Source organism: Ctenopharyngodon idella, chromosome 4 (assembly GCF_019924925.1).
Source record: "Ctenopharyngodon idella isolate HZGC_01 chromosome 4, HZGC01, whole genome shotgun sequence".
NCBI lineage: Eukaryota > Metazoa > Chordata > Actinopteri > Cypriniformes > Xenocyprididae > Ctenopharyngodon > Ctenopharyngodon idella.
Window position 1 is genome coordinate 20327429 of NC_067223.1, and position 25274 is coordinate 20352702.

At 37.1% G+C, this 25274-nt stretch overlaps 2 protein-coding genes across 2 annotated transcripts in view; one reads left to right on the forward strand and one right to left on the reverse strand.

The window, feature by feature from the left end:
• The window catches only part of LOC127511450 (oocyte zinc finger protein XlCOF6-like), an 832024-nt gene that overhangs the window by 296186 nt on the left and 510564 nt on the right, over window positions 1-25274 (forward strand). The gene's annotated exons all lie outside the window — the stretch shown is intronic.
• On the reverse strand, window positions 1439-6392 carry LOC127510620 (tripartite motif-containing protein 16-like). Its single transcript, XM_051890418.1, has 6 exons — window positions 5756-6392; window positions 4556-4651; window positions 4236-4469; window positions 3703-3862; window positions 2755-2802; window positions 1439-2535 (listed from the first exon to the last, which is right to left on the reverse strand). Exons 1-6 carry the CDS (start codon window positions 6326-6328, stop codon window positions 1997-1999), a joined length of 1650 nt encoding a protein of 549 aa, XP_051746378.1. The 5' UTR covers window positions 6329-6392; the 3' UTR covers window positions 1439-1996.

Sequence of the window (25274 nt, forward strand, 5' to 3'; positions counted from 1 at the left end):
TAGCCATCATCAACAACTACAGATTCATGTATGTTTTTTTGTAAGCTGTATTGGTTACTGCATAATATTAAACATGTTGCACCTATTTTTCTGCTGGCGACAAAAACTCTAGACTAAATCTTGCTTATAGTGCATTTTACCGAAATGAAAATTATGAAACATTAGAAAACAAATATCTCAGGAATAGGAGCCTAATCCAACCGTACTGTATCATGCATCTGCAAGCAACTAGTAATGCCTGCCTGAATTAGACCAACGTGCCTGTTATTCTAGCAGATTTCAGACAAGCTTGTATAGTAAATGTAAGCCATATGCAGTGTTGCCAAGTCCGTGGTTTTCCAGTGAAATTGGGCTACTTTTACGCTGTTGCCGCAGGGTTGTTTTTTACATGTCAAAATACTGATCTGGCGTCAGCTAAGGTCACCTCTTGGGGTCCACACCCACAAGTTGCATAACATTCATAGATGCAGCATGCATTAACATGCCTTTTCTATAGACACGATTTGTAAGCAGTAAACAGGTTGTCCTGTTGCCCACAATTTGGGAATAAATCCGGTTTATGAGTCCATGCGCATTGAAAAATTAGGGTTTAGTTATTATGTATAATTTACAGTTTTTACTACAGTAACTACATGTAACGTGTAACAATGTAAATGTTTTGACCAATTTTAAAGTTTTATTACATTATGTTCTTAAAATCCACCCTTCTGCTGGGATTAGGATAATCCTGATTTCTTTGGATCAAAGGTATCCAGATCAAAACCAAGATTGGATTTCATGATCTAATCCGATTTCAGATTTTTTTTCTTTTCTTTTGAACCACCCTTTTTCAAGATTTGATCCAATCTGAATCTCCGATCAGATTACTTTTGAACAACTGGGCCCTGAAAAAATGTCTATCGGCACAAATGTAAGATGGATTACCTGATCCTGGATAGCAAAACATGGGATTTCCAAATCTAGATAATTTGGATCCAGATTAAACCTTTTGAACAACTGGACCTAGGGGCCAGTTCAAACTGGATTAGATTAGAATAATCGTGCTCATACATTCAATGATGAAGGATTTACAGCATTATCATATGATTTGGGTTTATATATTTCACATTTATTAATAAATTGATATTTAGCAAATTTACAACAAATAACATTTCTTATTGAATGATACATGTGAATGAATCCTGTGTGTGATCATTTCAGTTTAAAGCTAATTTTAACAGTAATATTAACTAAATGACTGTAGCTGGGTTTCCATCCAAACGTGAAGCAAATCTTTTCAAAGTTTGCAAAAAAAGAAAGAAAAACGAATGCGAATTAGGTGCGTTGTTCGAGCAAATGACAATGGTATGGTAAACTAGTGACCAACAGTAAATAAAACACTGTGACCGAGAGTTCGCCTAAACATTTATGTATATGAAAACAATAAATGAGCCGTCTGAACTCTTCTCGACTTTATTAAGCAGCACACACGTAAGAGAACAACCCTGAAAAACCCGCAACATTCCAGTACAAAAGTGCACATGACTCTTGTCTTTCTATGGCAAGCACCAAAGGGAAAATGCATTGAATGCACACATATACAACGAGTTCCACTACATTCAGAATTAATGCGTCATAACAGAATCAAACATAAATGTATAACATGTTTGTTACAACACCATCAACAGAAACAGGATTAGTCACGTGGGTTTAGTGTTCGCTACGTCAGAATTTATTCTGCAAATGTGTTTCCATCTCCCATTATTCAAGTTAAAAACCACCTCAAGCGAGCGTAAAAACGTTTGTTCGTTTCCATCACTCGTTTCTGATGCAATACTTCAAAATGCGCATAAAAACAGGGTGATGGAAACATAGCTTGTGATTTCCATCAACACAAATAGAGCTTTACAGAATTTCAGCTGTAGTATTAATGTAATGAAGAGAAAATAAAAGACTCTAAAACATCTCACTGTTACTGATTTATCACGCAGCTCAAAGCATTATGGGTAGAATCTCTCTAAAGTCTATTCTGATTCATAAACAGTTTAACTGATGAATTACAACAAACAGTAAACGCAGGATAGAGCGGCTGAGTGAATGTTGTCTGGACTGTGTGGATGAGGCTCATTGTGTCTCCAGAGACGCTGTAGAAGGACAGAGTTCCTGCACTGTGATCCACACACACTCCTATTATACTGCTGATGGACTCTACAGGGAGTTCAGTCACTATGTTATTGTGTCTGAATGAGTAACTGGAGGAAGAGCAGATCAAACTCCAGGACTGATCATTATGTCCAAACCAACACTCATTACCCCCTCCCTTCCTGCTGATGCTCTTATATGACACTGATATAAACACATTATTCCCACTCCACTCAATCTCCCAGTAACAGCGTCCACACACGCTCTCTCTACACAACACCTGATACACATCAAATCTGTCTGGATGATCAGGATACGGCTGCTTTGTGTTAGTAAATGTAATCACTCTGTTCCCATCAGACAGACGGAGGTGTTTATGCACTGTGTTCAGATCCAGAGAGATCGGATGGGAATCTGATGGAGATAAAACACATCAGAATCAGGAATTATGAATCTGATCTTTTAATGTTTCTGAACTCTTCAGTGTCTCTGTACAGTTTACCAGATATCCTGTGCAAATCATCATTTACATGATCAATTATTAAACTCGTAAATCATGTTTTCTTTCTCCTTCTATAGGAAGAACATAAACACACTCAGTGAGTTTCTCTGCTTGTTTTCTTAGTGACTTACATTGTAGGAAGTCGTTCCTGGTCCAGTGAACAATGTTGGTGAAAGTGACTGTGGAAATCAACAGACATGAAGAGTGTGATTATCATGTCAAGAGAAAATGATCCTGCATCCGTTCTTAAGACATTTCTAATATGATCTTCTACATGATATGAGATGATGGAGGATCATTTCTGAGAGCAGATGAATCTCCAGGGGCCAGTTGTTCAAAAGTAATCTGATCGGATTGGATCAAATCTTTGTGTTGTTCAAAACTTTTTAGTAAGATTGGGATACCTTTGATCCAAAAAAAATCAGGATTATACCGATCCCAGCAGAAGGGTGGATTTCAGGAACAAAAATTTAATAAAACTTTAAAACTGGTCAAAAATACAACATTTATATCATGTAATATACATACACACACATTTTTTATTTCGCTTTTGACTAGTTTAACTGTTAAAGTAATAAATTAAAAGAAGTAAACATTATTAGGCTACATATTAAGCCTTTGGGAAGGCTACAGTAAAGTAGAAAAGGGATTTTGATGCCATAAAATAATCCCCAAACAGCTGTAAATATCAAACAAAAATATATTTAATTTAATGAGTTTTTTATCAATTGGCACAATCATAAGAAATGAACCAGTCAAAAGTTCTTTGTGAACGCAAAGTTTCTCGGGTGAAAGCTATGCAATAGTTGTCTGAGAGAATGCAAAAACATTGAAATATTTTTCCCCCCATCTCATATTTTTCCCATCGCCATGTCCCTTCAGGGGCTCCGTAGAGCACTAGTAATCCAGATTTGGTCATCTGAAAAAGTCTATCTGGATCAGGGTGATCCAGTCCAAATTTGCTTTGAAAAACCGGCACAAAAGTTTTACCTGATCCTGGATAGCAAAACATGGGATTCATAATTCATATCATTCTGATCCAGATTAAACTTTTTGAACAACAGGCCCCAGGACATTACCTCTGTCAGAGATCTTCTTCAGCTCCTCTTTGCAGAAATCCTCCAGTTTGTCTCTCAGCTGAAGGACAGATTCTCTCACAACATCAAAAGAGGAGAGAGAACTGAAGGGATCGTCATTTACGTCTGTAGATTCAGGAGGAGCTGAGAGAGACTGGAAACTCTACAGAAAACAGAAATCAAAGCTCATCACCTCCACACTTCAGCCAATAACCTGCACTACTGTCAGATTTGAGCTGGCTCTTGTTGATTAATGAAACTGGTACCATCAAGTTCATGGATTTCACATTGTTATAAAAAAGAGTCTAAATATTGGTGAAATTTTGCGCTGTTGCTGTCTGGAAACTCAATATACCTTTCAGAAAAATGTTTCCCAAGAGATTTTCAGAGCTGAAATGCATTTGTTGATGATTATATAATAACCGAACACACAGATCAACACTTCAGTCAACGGCTCATTCTGCTCTCATGAAATGTTTCTCTGTGAGTCTCTTGCTCAAGTCCACTATGATCCTGTTCTTCTAGATCTCTGTTACCTGCAGGAAATGGATGTGATCCTGTGTGTGTGAAAGCTGCTCCAGCTCAGCGTCTCTCCTCCTCAGATCATTGATCTCCTGCTCCAGTCGCTCCAGTCGTCCTTCAGCTCGACTCACTGCAGTCTTTTCCTGATCTCTGATCCGCTGTGTGGCCTCAGAGCGGCTTCTCTCAATGGAGCGGATGAGCTCAGTGAAGATCCTCTCACTGTCCTCCACTGCTGTCTGTGCAGAGCGCTGTTAGGACACACATCACAATCACACAGTGGCTTCAGTGAGTCCTGACTGAGACTTCTCAAACTTCTCTTCTTCTCCAGACTCACCTTATGAGACTCCACAGCCTCTCTCAGCTGCTGAAGATCTTTCTCTCTTTGCTGGATCCTCTGCTGGAACGACCTCTGTGTCTCCTTCAGCTGGTGCTAAAGGACAAACCAATAACAGGAGAAACATCACATAAATCATCAAGTCAACAGTGTAGCCTATGGATCGATCAAACGCACAATTATAACGAGTTATGATTAATTATTCATATTTCCCTTTTGAGCTAATTTGCTACAGCAGATATGAATCCAGTATCAGTGAAGTGGTGAGACTGAGGGGTTAAAGATCTTGCAAGGTAAGGTTATAGGTTTTTATTATATTACATTATTATTATATTAATATTACAGCATTATTTCATCAATGCCTAGTTTTATATGGATTGTTCGCCTTAAAAATGTAAATTCTTTCATTATTTACTCATCCTCATGTCTTTCCAGACTTGTATGATTTTCTCTTGCAGAACACAAAAGAAGATATTCTGAAGAATGTTTCTGTTTCTAGATATGGAGAAACGTCAATAACATCAAACCCCACAGGCTCATGCATGTCACATGACTAATCATGCCACCATATTTGATTTTTCTTATCACTTCAGAATTTTTAGGCTGCATCCGAAATCACACACTCTCTTGAGTAGGTATATATATTAAATAAGTAATTACTTCACAAATGCTAAAAAAGTATGTTCCATATAGTATGAATGTGTGTAGTACCAAAGACGTACTACATTCGCCATGTTGTCACTATCATGTAACCTACCAGCGTCAGTTGCGTTGCTTCACTGCCATTCACAAAAAGTGTCTATTATATGAATCAACTTCAGAATTTCACTGGAAGAAGTAGGTCATCTGGATACTTTTTATATGCTCTTTCATGAATATTGTGAAATCTGACTTTTGTTGCAAACTGTTTTTCGTCCTACTATATGGTAGGGAAGTATGCGATTTTGGATGCAGCCTTAGATTACGCCCACTTTTATAACGTGGAGTGCAGTTCGATGCAGGTCAGATGTTATAAATGAAGTTTCAAACGTAGGTTCAGGAGGAGTTTAATCATTCAGTCCTGTCAATTATCATTACGAGCATATATAAACAGCAGTCACTGCATTGTCCCAGTGACAGTTCTTCCAGCATCCCTCCAATCACAACGGACTGGGACTGGCTGACCATTCAGAGCGGACTGCGATTTTCTGAAGTTCATACCTGTTTCTCTATCCTCTGTGCTGCAGCTGATACAGTGTCGTGGTTTTTATGTTCATACATCAAACACAGCACACATATACACTCCTGATCAGTGCAGCAGAAAATCTCAAGGATCTTGTCGTGTTTCGGGCAGATCATCTCCTGCAGTCGTCCAGTGGCTTCAATCAGATTGTGTCTCTTTCCTTTAAACAAACTCTCATGTTGCTCAAGGTGATTCTGACAGTAGGAGTTCAGACACACCAGACAGGACTTGACGGCTTTGTGTTTTCTTCCAGTACAGACGTCACACTGCACATCTCCAGCTCCAGCGTAACAGTCAGCAGGAAGTGTAGTCTTCTTCAGTTTCTCCACCATTTCAGCCAGAATGGTGTTTTTACCTAAAGCAGGTCTTGGACTGAAGGTCTGTCTGCACTGAGGGCAGCTGTAGACTCTCTTCTCATCCTCCTGATCCCAGAAGCCTGTAATACAGATCTTACAGTAACTGTGTCCACAGTGGATGGTCACTGGATCCTTCAGGAGATCCAGACACACTGGACACATGAACTCATCCTGAGAAAATCTGGCTTCTGCCATTTTACTGCATGAAGACAGAGACAGAAACACACAACAGCTCAACTACACTTCAGTTTCTCTTTCTCTGAACTCATGTGATCCCTGTTTCCTGGTTCTGTGTTTGAGTGTGCAAACAGGTGTGTCTGTAAAGCAGTGTGACGAGGTGTGATGGTAATAACAGCCAATGGTATCAAAAGGCGCTATATATATATATATATATATATATATATATATATATATATATATATATATATATATCTCTCTCTCAAGGGCGTGCGGTCTATATAAGGGCGTGCTCTGCATACCCAAGCAATTTGTGGACTCGCTAATTAATATTAACACTATAGTTTACTTTTTATATTTTAATTTTTTAATTCTTAATTAAAAAGTAAACACTTCTGGCATACATTTAAATCAACACCTGCCTACAGGGTTTCTTATTTGTCGTCTCTGATTTAGATGCGCATCTTCAGCCGATGCGCCATACCATTTAAAAGTTAAAAGGTTAGTTCACCCAAAAATGAAAATAATGTCATTTATTACTCGTCCTCATGCCGTTCCATACCCGTAAGACCTTCGTTGATCTTCAGAACAAAAATTAAGATATTTTTGTTGAAATCCGATGGCTCCGTGAGGCCTACATAGGGAGCAATGACATTTCCTCTCTCAAGATCCATTAATGTACTAAAAACATATTTAAATCAGTTCATGTGAGTACAGTGGTTCAATATTAATATTATAAAGCGACGAGAATATTTTTGGTGCACCAAAAAAACAAAATAACGAATTATTTAGTGATGGCCGATTTCAAAACACTGCTTCAGGAAGCTTCGGAGCATAATGAATCAGCGTGTTGAATCAGCGGTTTGGAGCGCCAGAGTCACGTGATTTCAGCAGTTTGGCGGTTTGACATGCGATCCGAATCATGATTCGACACGCTGATTCATTACACTCCAAATCTTCCTGAAGCAGTGTTTTGAAATCAGCCATCACTATATAACCATCGGATTTCAACAAAAATAATTTGTGTTCCGAAGATGAACAAAGGTCTTATGGGTGTGGAACGGCATGAGGGTGAGTAATTAATCACAGAATTTTCATTTTTGGGTGAACTAACCCTTTAAGGTTGTAGATTCTGTGAAATTAGTGACACCTAGAGGAATTACAAAAATACAGCATATTTTGTCCTTCACACGTTGTGCCTGACTCAACTCAAACACAACTCAACAGCTTTTACAGGTGCTTGGGAAGGCATCAACAGTTAAATGTAGGCTATTTTCAATAAAAGGTCAAACATTAGCTGTGTTGCTATGTGTCATTAAAGTAAACAACTAAGCAGCTAACACTGTATTCTCAACCACAATAATACTTTTACCGCCGCCTTTCCCATGGCGACAACATTAGGGATGTGTATTTGCTGCCTTTACCGCTAAGTGGTATAATCATAGACTTTGAAAAGTAATAGAGTGAACCTGTCAGTTCATTCTCAGTCAGCCGTGGCTCATTAAGAGCTGTGGGAGCAGATAAATTCAACTGAAACATTGTAGTTAAAAGAATTCATAATCACAGTACTGAAATTACAGTACAAATTTAGTACTGAAAATAAATGTGTTTATTATTTGCATCGAATTTAAGCAAAGTAAATGTTAGTTTTTTTTATGTATAATTAGAAAGGCTATGCATGACAATAGGTTATGTCTTATACTTTGTGTTCTTTTAATTTATAGTAAATTTGTTAACATTATTGAAACATTAACACTGAAATAAATGAAACTAAATGATCGTAAAATTACACCATTGTCGGGACTTGCTATTAACCATTGTTAGTCAGCAGTGTTCGTGTTTTTGCATTCTTTATATTTAAAAATGAAATACAGTAGGCTGTTATAATCAGAATAATTTTCTTTAATACATTAACATTTAGTCTTTTAGCAGACGCTTTTCTCTAAACCAACTTACAAATGAGAACAGTAGAAGCAATAAAATCAACATGAGTGCAACAGTATGCAAGTGCCGTGTCAAGTCCCAGTTATTCCAGTGCTTGTAGCAAAGATTTTTTTTTATTTTTATTTTTTTATTTTATTAAATAGATGGAGAGAGAATAGAAATAGAAAAAAGAAAAAGTAAGTGCTAATATTACTGGGCAAGTGTTGGTGAAAAAGATATGTCTTTAGCAGTGTTTTGAAAATGGCTGAAGACTCAGCTGCTCTGATAGAGCAAGACAGGTCATACCACCAGCAGGGAACATACAAGGAGCAGAGTGGTTTTGTGCCCCTTTGGGATGGCACTACAAGGCGCCATTCACTTGCAGAGCACAAGTGTCTGGAGGGCGCATAAGTCTGAAGTAGTGAGTTTAGATATAATGGTGCAGAGCCAGTGGTTGTTCTGTAGGCAATCATTAGAGCCTTGAATTTGATGTGAGCGGCTATTGGCAGCCAGTGCAAACTGATGAAGAGAGGTGTGATGTGCACTCTCTTTGGCTCATTAAAGACCAGTCTTACTGCGGCATTCTGGATCAGTTGTAGAGGCTTGAGAGTGCGTGCTGGAAAGCCTGCCAAGAGAGCATTACAATAGTCCAATCTGGATAGAACAAGAGCTTTTTTGTGTGGAATCCTCAGATAGGAAGGGTCTTCATCTTAATCTATGTCGTACAATGAGAGAGGTTCAAAGACGGCCGTTTTCCTGGTCTTGCGACCAAAGGTAGCCTACGATCATTTTCTGACAGTGTCAGAAATTCAGCATGATCAACGCAGTGTGTTTGCTGCTACGATCTACGTCTACTGACCAGCCAATAAAAATGCAACATAAAATCAACGCTAAATCATGGCGCTAAAACTTAAAACTGCTTACCTCAAGCTCTTTTCCCTTCTTCTTTCGCCCCTATTCTACTTACGGAAAAAACGGAACTGGCACCGCCTTCGTTCCGTAAGTTGAATAGGGAAGGCGTAGGACATACAGTGTAAGCTTTTTGAAGAATACGGAAAGCGGAAGCACTTCCAAGGCGATCATTTGTGTTTATAAAGCATATACATTTGTATTTTTTTTTTATTATAAAATGGCAGATCGTTTCTCTAGATAAGACCCTTATTCCTCATCTGGTATCGTTTAAAGCCCTTTGAAGATGCACTGAAACTGTAATTTTGACCTTCAACTGTTTGGAGGCCATTGAAGTCCACTATAAGGAGAATAATCCTGGAATGTTTTCATCAAAAACTTTAATTTCTTCTCGACTGAAGTAGAAACCCGATTCCAAAAAAGTTGGGACACTGTACAAATTGTGAATAAAAAAGGAATGCAATAATTTACAAATCTCATATTCACAATAGAATATAGATAACATATCAAATGTTGAAAGTGAGACATTTTGAAATGTCATGCCAAATATTGGCTCATTTTGGATTTCATGAGAGCTACACATTCCAAAAAAGTTGGGACAGGTAGCAATAAGAGGCCGGAAAAGTTAAATGTACATATAAGGAACAGCTGGAGGACCAATTTGCAACTTAATAGGTCAATTGGCAACATGATTGGGTATAAAAAGAGCCTCTCAGAGTGGCAGTGTCTCTCAGAAGTCAAGATGGGCAGAGGATCACCAATTCCCCCAATGCTGCGGCAAAAAATAGTGGAGCAATATCAGAAAGGAGTTTCTCAGAGAAAAATTGCAAAGAGTTTGAAGTTATCATCATCTACAGTGCATAATATCATCCAAAGATTCAGAGAATCTGGAACAATCTCTGTGCGTAAGGGTCAAGACCGGAAAACCATACTGGATGCCCGTGATCTTCGGGCCCTTAGACGGCACTGCATCACATACAGGAATGCTACTGTAATAGAAATCACAACATGGGCTCAGGGATACTTCCAGAAAACACTGTCGGTGAACACAATCCACCGTGCCATTCGCCGTTGCCGGCTAAAACTCTATAGGTCAAAAAAGAAGCCATTTCTAAACATGATCCAGAAGCGCAGGCGTTTTCTCTGGGCCAAGGCTCATTTAAAATGGACTGTGGCAAAGTGGAAAACTGTTCTGTGGTCAGACGAATCAAAATTTGAAGTTCTTTTTGGAAAACTGGGACGCCATGTCATCCGGACTAAAGAGGACAAGGACAACCCAAGTTGTTATCAGCGCTCAGTTCAGAAGCCTGCATCTCTGATGGTATGGGGTTGCATGAGTGCGTGTGGCATGGGCAGTTTACACATCTGGAAAGGCACCATCAATGCTGAAAGGTATATCTAAGTTCTAGATCAACATATGCTCCCATCCAGACATTGTCTCTTTCAGGGAAGACCTTGCATTTTCCAACATGACAATGCCAGACCACATACTGCATCAATGGCCAGCCTGCAGTCCAGATCTTTCACCCATAGAAAACTTTTGGCACGTCATAAAGAGGAAGATGCGACAAAGAAGACCTAAGACAGTTGAGCAACTAGAAGCCTGTATTAGACAAGAATGGGACAACATTCCTATTCCTAAACTTGAGCAACTTGTCTCCTCAGTCCCCAGACGTTTGCAGACTGTTATAAAAAGAAGAGGGGATGCCACACAGTGGTAAACATGGCCTTGTCCCAACTTTTTTGAGATGTGTTGATGCCATGAAATTTAAAATCAACTTATTTTTCCCTTAAAATGATACATTTTCTCAGTTTAAACATTTGATATGTCATCTATGTTGTATTCTGAATAAAATATTGAAATTTGAAACTTCCACATCATTGCATTCCTTTTTTATTCACAATTTGTACAGTGTCCCAACTTTTTTGGAATCGGGTTTGTAAATTACCAGGAAATTTTTATTTGAAAGTGGACTAATCCTTTAATAACAAATTTATAACAATATCTTGACATGAATGAGAAAATTAAATTTAATACTTTTAATTTAAAGACATTTATTTCATATTTTAGGATGAATAATTATTTTATTGTTCAAGTTAAGCATAAAAGGCAGTGCTAAATATGTTGTCCAGTGCAGATGTTAATTTTACATAGGAATATGGGGGGTAATTTAACACATTATTGCAGGAACCATTAAAGTTTCTTTTGTTTAGACAGAAAGCAGTTACTGTAACACATCTGAGCAGGACTTTATTCCACAGAAAGTGGGACAGATAAAATAGCTTTCTCTCTAGACATCAGTATGGCGGAAGTAACATCCTAACTTATTGTAATTAAGACCCCATCAATCAGGGGTGTAAGAAAATATCAATACACATGAATATCACCTTTACAGCTCAATTTCTGCAATTTTCTTTATTAAGAAAATTGCAACAGGAGCAGATTCCTGTTGCTCATCTTTGCAACAGGAGCAGATTTTGTTTGTTGTACAGTGACATTGTTGAGATTTGAAAGTGAAAGTGCACGAAGACGAGAAGATCAGGGAAAGTCTTTAATTTGGTAACAAAACGTTGAAGAATAAATTGAATCCGACATGCTACTATATATATATTAACATGTAGGCTGTTATCCCTGCTTGCCTGTGTGACCTAGTTTCTAGTCTGTGCCAGTTTCATTCAGTTCACCTGTTGTTCAGTAATAACTTTTAAGTCTAGTCTAAGGCTACATACACACGAAGCCAGAGCTTACCCTATCCGATCTTCTTTTTTCCTCATTTCAAGAAATATCTGCATACACACGAAACCACTGAAACGACTCAAAACGATGTAGTATACATACCAGAGCAGTATGTGGCGCTGTAATTCTGCAATAGAGATACACTAAAAACAAAGAATAAGACTTGGAGCATGCGCATAAACCTTGCGCGCTGTATACAAACTTTAGTAAAGCTTCGAAATAAAGCTTTATTTTAATAGAGCTTTAGGCGCGGTAGCTTCTGCAGCACGAACACAAGCATGTAGTACGCTATTATTGTTGTTGTTGCTGTTTTGCGCTGTTATCGGTGTCTGACTAGGGTCGACACGTGGGGTAATGATCATCATCGTTTCACAAAATATACGGATTGGATGTACACACGAAAACGCAAAGGGCGTCGTTTTCAGATTTATCCACTCTGAAACCCGGTTTCAAAAAATAGTGGTTTCACCTTCTGAAAACGCCGGATCCGTGTGGATGAAATGCCTATACGATACAAAATTTTTGTGTATACAGCTAAACTCGTCTCCGTGTGGACGGGGCCTAAGTGGTTTATGCAACCAGCCCCTGGTCTCCCATACTATTTGCTCCTACCCTACCCCTGTAAGTTCATCTTGCAATTTCACTTATCCATTCAAATATAATACATGTTCATTGAAAAAAAATAAAGTGTGAAAATTACTTTTTACACCACTGTAGTGACAGACATTATTAGTTTCTTGGTTTATATTTTTGCTAAATATACAATACCAACAAGCAACCCTTTCCAAAAAATCATAAAGGATCATATTTTGGAACCGTTCCTATAGGATTCCATTAGGAATAGTCTTATAGATATTTATGTCTTGTCTTAGAAGATTCTTATCAGATTCCTATATGATTCTGTGGGAATTATTTTATAAGACAATACATAAATATCCTGTAGGATAATTTCTACAGGATTTTAATGGGATCCAATTGGGTCCCTATTCAGGTCTATATGGGAATTTTTATTTTTTATTTATTTTTAAGACTCCTAAAGGTGCACTTTACTCTGTTCAGATTATATTCATTACAGGCTTTCACAAAAACAAAAAAACAGGAAGGAAGCAGTAAATGTAACTTCTTCCAACAACATTTTTGAAACATTGGCTACTTCTGGTCACTGCTATTTTTTGGTTTCTTAAGACACTATCATAGAAAGTCACTTGGCAGCAGCAACATCCAAGATAACAAAGTTTGTGCAGGAGATAACAACGACTGTCCTGAATGTCCTTCAGTGTCCATCAACTCACACACTCGCCCTTTTCTGTCAAGATGTTTGGACCTCTTTGGTGTACATCTGCATTTTCATTTGAGGGTCACAACCAAAAACTGAAGAGGTTGTGTCATGGAACAAATTATATTCCATCTCAAATTGCACGGCAATTCAACATACTTCATTCAATTCCTCAACTACTTAAACAAACGATGACTAGTGCTGATGTCTCAAATAGGGTGGACAAACTTGTCAAAGACTGGCTAGGTGTCTATCCTCTTGTTGCTAAGGCACAGAAGCTGGAAGGTCTTGTTTTGTTGGGATGTTCTCGACACAACGTCCTAAATCACAATGATAAGTTCTTAATGCTCCCAGTCTGTGATCTATCTGAAAAAGATGAGTACTCTGCAGATGATTCTAAGAATCCAATAAGATTGTAAAGGATAAACTGAAATTCCAATAGGATTTTTTGACAAGGGATTTAATTATGTAAATAATATATAGGCTCATGTATTTTTCCGTTCAGATATTGTTCAATTTAAGGGTCGATAGCAACATATCCATTTTAGGTAATTAATCTACCAAAATCTTGTAAAGTTTCAGTTGTGTCCTATAGCTAGAAAAGCCCAACATGTTTGTGAATGGCTGTTTTTGGTAGCAGAGGACCAATCAGCTTTTTCTTTGTTTTTAAATGTTATTAAAAGAATAACAAAAAAGAAGTACTGCCCGCTGGTGGACAAAAACTACACCTCCGTGTTCTCCAGAAGTTTGAATGTTTACGTTCTTTGTTTTGTCTGTATTTTTAGTGGTGAAAATTTAAAACAAAACAGCAATAAAAAAGAACATCAGGGATTACTAATTGTTTTTCATTTCAGTTAATTTCGATGTTTTCATCCAGGTTCCAGAGTTTCAAGGTATCCTTTTTAAAAGGTTACTGGATAAATTGAAAGAGTATAATACCAGCATTATTTTTTTTTTATGATGCACATTGTGCAAATAAGCTTTTAACATTCAACATTTTAAATACTACAACAACTGAGCCATCAACAGAAAGTGCAGGCAACGGGTCTTCAGTTGACACAATTTTAGATCCGATAGCTTTTAGAGCTAACTTTGCAGTCGTGCCTAACAAGTCAAACTTTTTTTAAAAAGTTTACAGTGAAAATTTTGTCTTCTCTGATTTCATGAAAAATGATTGGAAAGTTATTAACCAGTGTTTCCAGCTTTTAAAAACATTGTTTTCTCTCAGGAACAACTAAACTGAGGTAATTTTCTATTACGGTCTTCAAAAAAAAAAAAAAAAAAAAAAAAAGGTTTTCAGTGTTTGAAACAAAGATTGAAGCAAAGATTAAAATATTGAATTCCTAATTTTTTGTCATCTTGATGGAAACCACAAACTAATAAAGTAGTTTTTAATCTCTTAAACATGTCTTTATGCCTATTCTTCTGTCTTTTTAGATAACCACCAGTAAGTAAAATTTTAAACTTCAGAATTTAGAAATTCATTAATCAGTGTTAATTTTGACAGCAAATTTTGATTTAGTTTTTGTCATAGTCTTTTGACTAAAATGGCATTTAGTTTTAGTCTTATTTTAGTCATCGGAAATTGTTTCAGTTTTAGTCTATCTACAGTAGATTTAGTTGACTAAAATCTAATTTAGTTAAATTGTAATGCATTAAGTAAGCATTTCTCTAACAATACACAGATGCAATACACTGATATACATCTGATATTCTCCAAACTGTTTATGTTCACTTAAGACAACCAACTGTACTTTACTCATCAAAGCGGACAGTTTTTGATTGTTCAAGTGCAAAAAGACATGAAAGAGACCTCAATTCAGTACTTGTCATTTCAATTCAGTTTTGCTTTTAAATGTCTATATAGTTTTTTTTATTTCTGTTTTAGTTATTTTAGTACATCAGGTTAAGCTAAAGCTTGGAAACTAGATTAAATAAAATAAGTTTACATTTTTATATATATTTATTTTTTATTTCAGTTAACATTTATTTCAAGTAATGAAGATTTTTTTTAATGGTTTTAGGTTTAGTTAACTATAATAACCCTTATACTTGTAAAATACAAGTGCTGGTCATATAATTAGAATATCATCAAAAAGTTGATTTATTTCACTAATTCCATTCAAAAAGTGAAACTTGTATATTATATTCATTCATTACACACAGACTGATATATTTCAAATGTTTATTTCGTTTAATTTTAATGATTATAACTGACAACTAAGGAAAATCCCAAATTCAGTATCACAGAAAATTGGAATATTGTGAAAAGGTTCAATATTGAAGACACCTGGTGCCACACTCTAATCAGCTAATTAACTCAAAACACCTGCAAAGGCCTTTAAATGGTCTCTCAGTCTAGTTCTGTAGGCTACACAATCATGGGGAAGACTGCTGACTTGACAGTTGTCCAAAAGACGACCATTGACACCTTGCACAAGGAGGGCAAGACACAAAAGGTCATTGCAAAAGAGGCTGGCTGTTCACAGAGCTCTGTGTCCAAGCACATTAATAGAGAGGCGAAGGGAAGGAAAAGATGTGGTAGAAAAAAGTGTACAAGCAATAGGGATAACCGCACCCTGGAGAGGATTGTGAAACAAAACCCATTCAAAAATGTGGGGGAGATTCACAAAGAGTGGACTGCAGCTGGAGTCAGTGCTTCAAGAACCACTACGCACAGATGTATGCAAGACATGGGTTTCAGTTGTCGCATTCCTTGTGTCAAGCCACACGAACAACAGACAGCGTCAGAAGCGGCTCGGCTGGGCTAAAGACAAAAAGGACTGGACTGCTGCTGAGTGGTCCAAAGTTATGTTCTCTGATGAAAGTAAATTTTGCATTTCCTTTGGAAATCAGGGTCCCAGAGTCTGGAGGAAGAGAGGAGAGGCACACAATCTACGTTGCTTGAGGTCCAGTGTAAAGTTTCCACAGTCAGTGATGGTTTGGGGTGCCATGTCATCTGCTGGTGTTGGTCCACTGTGTTTTCTGAGGTCCAAGGTCAATGCAGCCATATACCAGTTAGTTTTAGAGCACTTAATGCTTCCTGCTGCTGACCAACTTTATGGAGATGCAGATTTCATTTTCCAACAGGACTTGGCACCTGCACACAGTGCCAAAGCTACCAGTACCTGGTTTAAGGACCATGGTATCCCTGTTCTTAATTGGCCAGCAAACTCGCCTGACCTTAACCCCATAGAAAATCTATGGGGTATTGTGAAGAGGAAGATGCGATATGCCAGACCCAACAATGCAGAAGAGCTGAAGGCCACTATCAGAGCAACCTGGGCTCTTATAACACCTGAGCAGTGCCACAGACTGATCGACTCCATGCCACGCCGCATTGCTGCAGTAATTCAGGCAAAAGAAGCCCCAACTAAGTATTGAGTGCTGTACATGCTCATACTTTTCATGTTCATACTTTTCAGTTGGCCAAGATTTCTAAAAATCCTTTCTTTGTATTGGTCTTAAGTAATATTCTAATTTTCTGAGATACTGAATTTGGGATTTTCCTTAGTTCTCAGTTATAATCATCAAAATCAAAAGAAATAAACATTTGAAATATATCAGTCTGTATGTAATGAATGAATACAATATATAAGTTTCACTTTTTGAATGGAATTAGTGAAATAAATCAACTTTTTGATGATATTCTAATTATATGACCAACACCTGTATATTGAATAATGTGTCAAATAATGTTCTTAGTCTTTCCTTCCTGTGAAAGAAGATACAGTAGTTTACTATGAATTAAATAAAAATTAAATTAAGTTAAATACAGTTTATTGTGTAAACAAAATAACAATAATGACCAGGGGAAAAAATAATAATAAACCATCCCGAAATACACCGTGACTCTTGTTCTGAAATATGTATGGTATGTAAATCTGAAAATTGTAAATGTGTAAATCTGAAAATTGGTTTCATAAACCACATATCTGTGCTGCTGAACGTATTTTTGTTTCACTTTTAGCACCATGTGTTGTTGGTTTATTTTGTAATGTTCAGAGTTTATCTTTTTTTATTATTTGTTAGGTGTCAAGTCATCTTCATTTATATAGCGCTTTTCACAATACAGATTGTTTCAAAGCAGCTTCACAGTAATAATAGGAAAATTAATGGACAGAGATTGTTTTGGCTTTACAGCAGCTCTACGAAAAAGTTATTGAGCTAAAGCAAGTTTTTGATTGAATCACTTCCGTTGTAAAAATTGTTAATTATTAACTTAGGGGCCGCTTAAATGACACCTTTTTAACTGAAAACAGAAGACTTTTAATGCTTTCTTGCCGTTCATTTAATTGCTTAGTCTATAGGTATGCTTATGTGCACAGACGCTTAGTATTTTTTACAAAGTGACATTAAAATTACTTGTCTGGCCCACATAATACAGAATTATTAGTCGTTTCCGCGGATCCATGCGAACTGGAATCATTTTGATAACGTTTTACCTATACATAGGGAAAGGAAAGGGAAGGAGGCCTTCACAGGGGATAGTTTAGTTGACACGTCAGGGCTGCGTTTTCGTTGTGTCTAGGCGCAGGTCCTTCATCTCATCTGGATACGGCCTGGATCCGACTGACTACGGTAAACCTCTGGATAAACAGAGAGAGACCAATATCAGCATAGATGCCATGCTAGGAAGATTGTTCCAGAGTTTAGGTGCTTAGGTGCTAGAGTTTAGGTGCTAAAAAGGAAAAGAATCTACCACCTGCAGTCGATTTTAATATTCTAGGTACTATCAACTGGCCAGAATTTTGAGATCGCAATAGACCATTTAGTGCTTTGTAAGTAATTAGCAAGATTTTAAAATCTATACAATGTTTAATAGGGAGCCAATGCAGTGTTGACAGAACCGGGCTAATATGGTCATACTTCCTGGTTCTAGTAAGAACTCTAGCTGCTGCGTTTTGGACCAGCTGGAGTTTGTTTATTAAGCGTGCAGGACAACCACCCAATAGAGCATTACAATAATCTAGCCTTGCAGTTAGTTCATGAACGCATGAACTAACTGCGAGGGCTCGGATATCTTGCCTTCTTCGCCCTCAACAGCCATCTCTTGCTCTTTCTGCTTGATGCCAGCAAAGATCTGCTGATCCTGAAGATGCAAGAGACAATGCATCCTCGCTCAGCAAAACACTCTCATCAGCCGCTGAAGTCTGCAAAAGATTAACGTGTCTCTCAAACTCTTCAGAGCCCTTTGATCTCAGTCTCCTCTCCGCCTTAGTGCGAGTGGAACCCAAGCCACCGGGCACAGGAACCTGTCCCTCTTCCCTCAAGAAGAGAGCCAAACGAGAATGGAGCTTCCTCAATGGGAAACATTCACAGTGCACACCAACAGCTCCCTCAGGAACTGAGCGTGCATGCTTTTAACAAAGAACGCACCAGTCGTGTATTATTGAGTGTCAAATATTTATGACATGGATCGTGCACACAGCTTGAAACATTTGCTGTAACAAGCATTTTACCTTTATTTGAACAGCACGCTTCAAACAAACAGTCCCTGAAGACAAAAAGCGGATGATATGTTCTCCAGGCGCTCCTATACTTTCTGGTCGCACTAGTATGACGTCATAGGCTGTCGCCGGCCAATAAGATCGCCGTGATTTTACAGTTGCTTCAGATACCAGTCATGCGGAGGCGGGAAAGCGTCTCAGGATGCAATGCGAGTTCCCTTTTAAAAGGGAACTAAATTCTTCTATTAGGGCCAGAGCACCAATGGTGTGAGGACCCTATTGTAATTGCTCAGTCAATTATTGTTCTTCTCCAAAATGAATCGCAATTTTGAGGGCCTAAACGTGCTCGAAAACTCATGAAACTTTGCACACGTGTCAGAAGTGGTGAAAACTTACATCCAATATTGGAATGGCTCAATAACACCACCTACAAAATTTTAATTAAGCGCCCTTGGTTCTATATTTCACATACAAGTATGAAATTCGGTAGACACATGTATCAGCCCTGGGAGCAAAATCTCCAGACATTGTACTAACAAACTCCTCCTAGACATTTTATCAGATAAACATCATATTTGGTCAGTGTAATCTAGTGTTTCTCAACGGGGTTGTTCAGAGAACAACTGGGGGCGTTGGAAGCAAGATTTTTGAAAGGAGGCGTTCAGGTGTTCTTGGGGGGCGTTCACGAGTTTACACCAAATATCCAGGCAAGACAAGATTAAACTTGTAATTACTTGCAAAAGTATTGCCTACAACATTCTAAAATCTGCCAGTTTAATGCGACATGTAAGCTATGTATCATTTCTTTTGCAACGATTATTTTTCCAGTTGTAGAATCAGCATTGACGTGCACAAAAATGTGTTTCGTGCTGACAACAATCTGGTGGTGGGTAGAATCCAGCGCTCACTAGAATCACGCAGTGGAGGAATGGAAATTTGACAAGCCATTAAAAAAGTATTGACTTAAGAACCACTTATATTTTCAAATATTTTCAATAAATCATGTTCCCATTTACTCCGGTGACGAATTTTTAAATTAATTAAACTAAATTCTATTTATAAGGTAAAACTTTTACATTTTTAGGCATTAACTAATGCCAATGCCTAATGCCAAAATGTTTTCTTTGTTCACCAAGTAATTTACTGGTCAGGCATTATTGTTAACTCGCAAGACTGTAAGGAGAAAATGACAATTGGATGGATAATTTAAATATATTCTTTAAATCACATTTAAGGAATGTATTAATTCCGCCATCACATCTGAGCGCGAAATGCTGCTTGGATAGTTCCAAGATAGTTAAAACTAATTAATAATACAATAATAATAATTTGTAATTGTGTTTATTCTTGTTAGAAGATTTTGTTTTTATTTTACTGATTATGAACACAAATGAATCATGACAAACCAAATTAATTTTAATTGTATTAATTATACCAATGTATTTAGGCCTATAATTATAACCATGATTGTATTTATTTATTTTTTTCCTTCCCGAAAGTAAGGTTAATGTAAGCAGCTTTTTGCAATGCTCTCCTAAATGCATAATAAAATCTAAGTGCAAACATTACCGCTTTAATGACTGTATAGCCTATGGTCGTTTTTACTGTTATAAGAGAAGCTGTTCAAAATGAGAGAATTCTATGAGCATAAAAAATGTTTGCATACAGTATAGTTAGTAAAATACGGAGCCCCTAAAGGGACGTGGTGGTGGAAAAAATTGGGATGGGAGGAAAATTTTTTTTTTCAAATCTTTTGCGTTCCCTCGCAAAACTTTTGCGTTTCCCCGATAAACTTTGCGTTCCCTCGCAAAGATATTATCGTTCCCTTGCTGTGAGCTCGGACAAACACTTCCTCTTTAATGTCCCGCTGGCTGGCAGTAGCGTTTCAGTCAGCTCCATACGTTAATAATGCACACAAATAATGCGCGACTCATAGAGTTTGAACTTTTTTGGACTAGAATATAAAGAAATGCAGTCAGTGCTTATGTCAAGCATTTCAGTAAAGTTGGCAATATATTCACAGATTCGAGCTTCCCGGATCAATAACTCGTGAGCTAAACGTTGTTAAAACACAAATGCAGCTACTTCCAATCATAGCAGGCTAACGTAGACAACGAGCTACAACAACCCAATTTTCCTCAAATGTGCTTTATAATATATAAATTGGTCTCTATGAACAGGCGGCGGAGAGACGAGTCTGAAGGGACCGTCTGAAAAGTGCAAAACCCAAAACCCTTTTTGCTCATTTTAAATTATGAAAAATACTCAATAACTTAACTGTAACACATTGTATTATCACCAAATTCACTTAGTTTGGCAAGTAGCACATAAAGGCCTTCTTTACACAAATGATGTTGGTACACAGCTTACATACAACAGCTTTTGCATTACAACTGTTTACTGAATTTGATGGTATTACAATTTATATATTTTTTTACTTATAACAGTGAAGATATTTTTTTTATTTAATAATTAATAATCATAAAAGTTATACTTTTTTTTTTTTTTTTTTTATCAAACTAAGTGTTCCAGTACAACCAGCGGGAGAGCAGTTACGTATGAACTGAATTTGGTGAACAGTGAAGTTATTGAGTATTTTTCATAATATAAAATGAGCAAAAGGGTTTTGGGTTTTGCACTTTGCAGACGGTCCCTTCAGACTCGTCTCTCCGCCGCCTGCTCATAGAGACCAATTTATTATAAAGCACATTTGAGGAAAACTGTGTTGTTGTAGCTCATCTAGGTTGATTGGAAATAGCTGCATTTGTGTTTTAACAACGTTTAGCTCACGAGTTATTGATCCGGGAAGCTCGAATCTGTGAATATATTGCCAACTTTACTTAACTGCTTGACATAAGCACTGACTGCATTTCTTTATATTTGAGTCCAGCAAGTTCAAACTCTATGAGTCGCGCATTATTAACGTATGGAGCTGACTGAAACACTACTACCAGCCAGCGAGACATTAAAGAGGAAGTGTTTGTCCGAGCTCACAGCAAGGGAACGATAATATCTTTGCGAGGAAACGCAAATATCTTTGCGTGGGAATGCTAAAGTTTTGAAAAAATAAATAAATAATTCCTCCCATCCCAAATTTTTTTTTCCACCATCACGTCAAATTTCCTACCTTCCCAATTTTTTTTCCACCACGTCCCTTTAGGGGCTCCGTAGTAAAATGCCTGTTGGGTGAAGCATCAAAATAAAGTGTTAACAGAGTCTACTAATATTCTAATGAATGGTAGTTGACATGTAGTTGTAAAGTTACTTATAGTTAGTAGTAGAGTGCATGTCAACAAAATTTGCTTTTTAATATTGAATACTGGTTGAAGGAGACTACATCTACAGCTATGACATCAAAGATCTGGCAAAAACCAGCCAACATTGCATTAGGGGGCCAATGTAGGCACAATATGAGCTTGAGGATTGGGTTTGTCCATGAGTTCCATGTCGGCCCTATCTGAATTAGCCCAGGATAATTCAGATAGGGCTGAAATGGAACTCATGGACAAACTCATGCAGGGTCCATATCTAAAGCTCATATTGTGCCTACATTGGCCCCACCAGGCATGTGCACAAACATTTCAGTGAAACTTAAGTGGAGCATTTCCTCCAGTAACAATGGCTATAAAGTTGGTGCATCTAAAAGCACATAGTAAAACAAATATTCCATACATTGTTGGAATAACAGTGTTTCTCAATTAAAGGAAAGTTTCACAACGGCACAAGTTTCACAACTGTTGCTTCAGTTTAACAGTTCAGGGGTGCATTTCCTAACAGCATTAGCTGACTATGGTGACAAGTTTTTTTTTTTGTTTTTTTTTTTTGTTACCCACAAACAGTTCTTCAGAAATTTGGTGCTTCTCAAAACTATAGTTTCAGCAAAAATCTGCAAACAGCTTTGCCAAGTTGTGTGGTAATAATACAAACCTGTGATTAGAAGCATATTTTCTTGTTGTTATGACCGATGGACTTAAATAAATTATGCTCTTGAGCAAAGTAAGCAAGTACTAATCTATCTCTTTTTTTTTTGAATGTGACCAGTTGAATGGTTCTGATATTTTCTTTTTGTTATGGCCCACACAACTCATGCCCAATCTACATGTTTAGGCCTACTCCAAATGGGCAGACACACTCACAAGTATCAAGCCTTCCCTTACGAAAAAGAAGTTTATTCAAGTGTGCTATTAGTATACTTATTTAAACTAAAAATAAGAAAGTATACTTTCAGTCAACTTTATATGTACTTCTCAGAAATATACTTACAATTGCACTTAAAGGCATAGTTCACCCAAAAATGAAAATTATCTCATGATTTACTCACCCTCAAGCCATCCTAGGTGTATATGACTATCTTCTTTCAGGTTGTGAATGGTGGGCCATGTTTTAAAACAACAACAAAAAAAAACTGCATCCATCCATAATCAAAGTAATCCACATGGCTCCTGAAGGTTAATAAAGGCCTTTTGAATCAAGGAGATGCATTTTTGTAAGAAAAATATCCATATTTGAAACGTTATAAATTCAAATAACTAGCTTATAGCCAAATAACTAGAACGATCGTATGCATACTTGTACTGTGCAAGTGCGCAACAAACTCAAGCTCCTATTCTCTTATATCGAAATCCTCCGACATTCAAAAATGATAGTTTTAGGCTTCTAATTCATGCTGGTGTTTTGTTTTGCTCTATCCTCTGCACTCCTGCGTTCATCATTACGTCATGTGTCAGGTCAGAGGTTACTCTTCCGCCACAAATCAATGCATACGGGCATCTGCTGGAAGCTAGTTATTTTAGTTTATAAAGTTTTAAATATGGAAATTTTTCATACAAAAATCCATCGCTTCACTTCAAAAGACCTTTATTATCCCATTGCAGCCGTATGGATTACTTTTATGATGAATGGATGCATTTTTTTTTGGCTTCAAGATGTGGCCCTTTGAACTTGAGGGGTCAAAGTACACAGTTCTCATTGGACAGACTGACCCTCTCAGAAAACACAATAAAATGCAATCCCAAGATTACACAGATCGAAGTGAGAGAACCCTGACATTGACAACATTGATGTCATTGTCCAGTTCAGTTTGCATACAGTGTTTTCTTTAGAGCTGCTGTACAGATTAATGAATTACATTAATAACTAATGATTTCTACAATGGAAATGAATTGGGGTGCAACGATACCCTCATGTAACGATACTGAACTCGCGATACAAATATTATTGCGGTACTCAAAGACATATGGTAGGCCACTTTTTACTGGTAACATGAGACATTTGGCATAATCAGGACCAACAAATACTCCCCAATTGCATTATTATAAATTATATTCAACATAATATATAGGCCTAGTAGTTTAATGTACTGTAGTACTGACACTAAAACTCTGTAAACTTGATTTTTTTTTTTTTTTTTTTTCTCACAGTAATTTTCATTTTGGGTGAACTACACACAATACAGATTGTCACTATCCACCATACATATTGTTGTATTGTATTTTGATATATTGTGACACCCCTAGAAATGAATCAACAATGAACTTTTAGTTTTTTTCTAGAGCTGCTGTACAACCAAAACAAACTTTGTTGCATTATTTTCCTGTTATCACTGTAAAGCTGCTTTGACAATCTACACTGTAAATAGAGCTATATAAATAAAGTTGACTTGACTTAAAGTGAAAGCCAAACGTGGGCCAAACAATAGAAATTTAAAACAAGTTCAAAATTGCGAAAAGATTCGAGATCATGTAGTTCTTCCCTTTATGGATCAAACTCAGAACAGATGAAGCAGCACAAAAATGGGTGTACCTCACTATCTTGGTTAATATTTCCTAACAGTTTGAGTTGCACAAAAACACTGTAGTCAGTTCAACAAAAGTTCATTGTCACCGGAATGGAGAACTTAACCAAAAAAAAAAAAAAAAAATCATACGTACCATTACAGTTTAGGATATTGTTTGTACCATGGAACGATAAAGATGCAAAGCATCAAACACATTCTTATCAAATCAAACCTGCTATAGGGTCATTATGCAAATATGTATACTATAAACAACAGATCATGAACCTTAGGTTTATCAAAGTGCAATCCATACTAATCATTATAACATGCTTCACAACATACATGAACATGGGAATCAAATGATCACGGGAACGACTGTTTTCCACACAATACGTATAGGCCTGGTTTCACAGACAGGGCTTAGATTAAGTCAGGATTAGGCCTTAGTTCAATTAGGACATTTAAATAGTTGCGTCTTTAGACAAAACAATGTTTTAAACATATTATAAGATATATCAGTGTAAGTTTCTTTCAGTTTAAACAGCTCAAACATGCATTTTAGTTTGGGACTATCTTAAGCCTGGTCTGTAAAATTGAGGGTTTAGATTTAGTTATTTGTTTTACTGTTTGGGGAGCTACTTAAAAATGAATGGACGAGAAAACTGTGTCATAGATTTTGAGTCTGAAAGCTTGCGTTTGTCATTTACATGTTTTGTTTATTTTGTGGTTGATTCACCGCATCACCCCACATCTCACTGCACAACTCTGATTTAAGTTTTACAGCTGTAATTTAATGTGTCCAAATGAAAATACTCTTATTATTGATTATCCGGTGCCCGTCAACAAATCAGACACTTGCAAGCAGTAATATATTTATATTCATGCAAATGCCA

Coding starts and splice junctions, on each gene's coding strand:
- LOC127510620 (XM_051890418.1), bottom strand. CDS start 6,328: ATGGCAGAAGCCAGATTTTCTCAGGATGAGTTCATGTGTCCAGTGTGT. Junction 4,470..4,555: donor AGGCTGTGGAGTCTCATAAG/GTGAGTCTGGAG, acceptor GTGTCCTAACAG/CGCTCTGCACAGACAGCAGT. Junction 2,536..2,754: donor CAGGAACGACTTCCTACAAT/GTAAGTCACTAA, acceptor TATCTCCATCAG/ATTCCCATCCGATCTCTCTG.